At 45.4% G+C, this 3,936-nt stretch overlaps 1 protein-coding gene across 1 annotated transcript in view; it reads right to left on the bottom strand.

The window, feature by feature from the left end:
• The window catches only part of Gipc2 (GIPC PDZ domain containing family member 2), a 59,393-nt gene that overhangs the window by 7,397 nt on the left and 48,060 nt on the right, over positions 1–3,936 (bottom strand). Inside the window, exon 5 of the mRNA XM_005357488.1 lies at positions 1,319–1,400. Coding sequence (XP_005357545.1) covers positions 1,319–1,400 — 82 coding nt within the window. The remainder of the gene's footprint in view (positions 1–1,318; positions 1,401–3,936) is intronic.

The raw sequence follows: 3,936 nt of genomic DNA, 5'->3' as shown, positions 1-3,936 counted from the left end.
TTTTGGTTTTTCGAGACAGGGTTTCTCTGTGGTTTTGGAGCCTGTCCTAGAACTAGCTCTGTAGACCAGGCCGGTCTCGAACTCACAGAGATCAGCCTGCCTCTGCCTCCCAAGTGCTGGGATTAAAGGCGTGCACCACCATCGCCCGGCTAGAGGGGTTTATTACAAGTTTTTATTGATCAAAAGCTGAACAAAGGAGATTAGATTCAGGGATCTCTTTCTGAGGGTAAAAAAGAGGGATACGGTATATAAATGATGGTATAAAAGGGTGGGATTGTTGAATCCACTTTTGAATAATCACTAGCCTCAAATATTTTACAGTGGTATGGATTTTTGCATATCGATACAAATTTTAAGTTGTTTTTGTTATACTGTATTTATGTTACAGATCTAGCATTCTTTTATGTGTTTCAGCTGCACTGCATGCAGTACCCATGGAGGCCAGAAGAGGGCATCAGACCCTGGAACTGGAGCCATAAGAGGTGAGCTGCCACAGGAGTGCTGGGAGCTGAAGGCAGCATTAAGAGCACCTAACCTCTGAGCCATCTCTTCAGCACCCAGATTCAGCCATTTTTGAAGACAAGATCCATCTCTGGATTTTTTGGTTATAAAAACCATAAATTTCTCCCAATTTTTCCTACTTAATACAGTTGGAATTAGGGTTTTTGCATTCATTTTGTTTTGCAGTATTTGCTACCAGTAGAGTTTTAGTTGATAAAACAAGAACTTGACACATTCTTGGTAACATAAGAAATAACTCAGGTCTGGGCAGTGGTGGTGCAAGTCCTTAATCCCAGCACTTGGGAGCAGAGGCAGGTGGATCTCAGTGAGTTTGAGGCCACCCTGGACTACAAAAACAAATTCCAGAACATCCAGGACTGTTGCACAAAGAAACCCTGTATCAAAAAACAAAGAAACAAACAAAGAAACAAAAGAAATAAGCTAGGAAGCACCCAGAAACCCCACTGTTGAGTCATCCTTACTCAGGAGTCCTGTATCTTTTTCTTCCTATTTCAGGAATCCTATTAAATTTTTATGTAGCTCTGGCTGTCCTGGAACACAGTGTGTAAACCAGGCTGTCCTTGAACTCACAGAGATTCTCCTGCCTCTGCCTCCGGAGTGCTAGGGTTAAAGGAACGTGCCACCATGCCCAGTTTAGCTAGAATTTTAAGTTAAATTAGCAGTCATCTGGGAAAATCATTCATCTTTACTGTTTTTATGCTCTTTTGGGTTCCACAATCCTTTTCATCCTGAAGCGTATATAGTTGGCTATCATCTATAAACAACGTGGAAATTACCGTTAACAGTGTGGCCTTACCTAAGTCGATATCTCGAATTCCCATGTACAGTTCGAGGAGATCATCGACCTTTTCGATCGCCTTTGCTTTGGCTTCAGAGGGCTTTAAAGAGAGAATGACAAGATAATGCATTTACACAATAAAATCTCTTGACAGCAGGAAATAGCTGGTCCATTAGCTAATTCTAATGGACATATCTGGAATATACCTTGTAACCTTATAGCTAAATGTAAATCAGTACAGTAAATAGCTGTAGTGTCAACACTAAATATTGAGAGAGAGAGAGAGAGAGAGAGAGAGAGAGAGAGAGAGAGAGAGAGAAGCACAGTTAAAGGAAGAATGAAAGTTTGAAGGGCATAAGAGGTACAGAAGCCAGAAAAGTCTTCAGAAGAAAGCGATTTAAGAACCATGTTTACAGGGCTGGAGAGGCATCAGAACACAGGGGAGAGACACTGTGAACAGAGCAACATGTGGCAAGTCCACATGAGTTTATAAAGTCGATAGAAGAGAATATTACAGTCACAGTAAGAAGTCCCTGGAGAGTACAGTTGCACGACTAGAAGTTAGGGTCATGGGCCACTAAAAGGTTGGGAATCTCCAAACTCTTTACCTGTGTCTGTCTGTCTGTCTGTCTGTCTGTCTGTGTCCATGTGTGTATGTCTTTGCGTGCCTGTGTGTGTATTCCGTGTATATGCACACGTATGACTAATATTAAGAGCTCTCCTCAATTGCTCTCCCTTATACTTTTGAGACAGGGTCTCTCACTGCACCTGGAGTTTACTGATTCAGCTGCAAAGTCCCAGGAGCCTCCAGTCTCCACCTCCCCCGTGTGTGTGAATGCAAACATGAGAAAATGCCAGTGCATTATGTGCGACTGTATACATGTGCGGGGAGTGTGGGTATATGTGTTTATATAAGTGTATATACATAAATGAGTGAGCTTTTGGGTGTATGTGTGTGAGTGTGAATCGCATGAGAGGGTGTATTTGTACTGATTCAATATTAGCATCAAACTAGCTCCCATAGTTTTAATTGACCTATTGATTATGCAGACTATGCAAATGGATGGATTTTTAATGCTTACATTTGAATGGTTTCTTCCTAGGTCCCCAAAGATTGCAGATAGACGTCCTAGCTCCCTTCCTTTCATTGCAGCACCTCATGTACAACAGGGTGCTTCACACATCGTCACTAGTTATGTTCACTGTTGGGAAACAATGCTCATCCCCACGGGATGTGGAACTGCCCAGCATGCCCTGCTTCCTCCACACAACGTGTCAAGGCTGCTCATCTTCCTCACAGCCTCCTACAGAGAATCAAAAGGGCCTTTTCCTAGTGGCCCACTGCAAGCTGTGCCCACTGACTTTACATTCTCCTACAGATTCCTGTCCTCTGTGCAGGCTTGTGCACTGATTGAAGAGACAGGGACAGTCTTCAGCAATCCACCAGGGGGTGAGATGAGCAGAGGAAAAAGTAAAGGCTCAGCCAAATATCCCTACCCTGTTGAGGCGTACAGAATTCAGCACCGCTCATTCTCGAAACACTCTGACTCTGCCGTGTTTTACAGCTGTGTTTGCCTCTCTGCTAGCTAATCTTAAGCGTGAACCTGATGAGAGGTGGCATTTCCATGGAAACACATCTCTGGGTGCACCTGTGATTAGGGTCTAGATTAGGTCCTCGATTAGGAAGGCCTGCTCTAACTGCGGCCAGCGCTGTTCCTTGAGGACCAGACTGAATATAAAGGGGGAAAGGAGCTGAGCTCCAGCACGCATGTCCTTTTGCCTCACAAGCAGCTGCGCAGGCCCCTGCCACCATCCTTTCTCCAGCATGAGGGGCTGGGTCCCTGACTCACCATCCTCCTCAAGGTTCCTCAAAACACACAGCATCCTGAGCGACTCCTCACACAGCCCCAAAGATGGCCTTCACCTAGTGGTCTTTACGTATCAGCTCTAACCAACCAGCCCTTCACTGACCCTGGACATTGTCATTCAACAGATTCTAGGGACCGGATCACTTTGTAAACAGTCACCTACTGGTCACCTGACTCTCCTTTCTGCAAACCTGGAGATCTGAGGGTAACATTCACACACAGGCTGTGAGGGCCCCTGCCTGGGCTCTGCTCCCAGGAGCTGCAAGCCTTGGATGCCACTGTGTCGACTTCATCGTGCACTGTCCTCACTGGGTTAGGCAGACCTGCTCCTGCCCTTGCCCATCCTGATCTCTTCTTTCACCTTCCCCCTCCATTTGTCTCTTCACCTTCTGGCATTTTCCACTCGGAGACTGACCTTTGCCCTAACAGTCAGTCAATAAGTGAAGCCCTTGCTTTCCTCAACCTAAAATAAATCCATAATTAATTCATTGATGCTGCAAAAACGTGAGTTCCTTTGGCACATGAGATTCTAGGCTGGGTGACCGAGACTATGAAATAACAACAGATGAAATTAAATAAAATAAAGATATGAGTCCGCCATATTTGGTGCATTGAGGAAAATTAAGGTTAAGAAGAGCTAAAGGGGTGTCTGTAGGTGGGGGTGGCTGAGGGAGTGGCAGAAGGTGATGGTGGCAGAGGGAGTGGCAGAAGGTGGTGGTGGCAGAGGGGGTGGCAGAAGGTGGTGGTGGCAGAGGGGGTGGCAGAAGG

Source organism: Microtus ochrogaster, chromosome 21 (genome assembly GCF_000317375.1).
Source record: "Microtus ochrogaster isolate Prairie Vole_2 chromosome 21, MicOch1.0, whole genome shotgun sequence".
NCBI classification, from domain to species: Eukaryota; Metazoa; Chordata; class Mammalia; order Rodentia; family Cricetidae; genus Microtus; species Microtus ochrogaster.
Note: the sequence above shows the minus strand (reverse complement) of the source record. Positions and strands in the feature narration are given on the sequence as shown.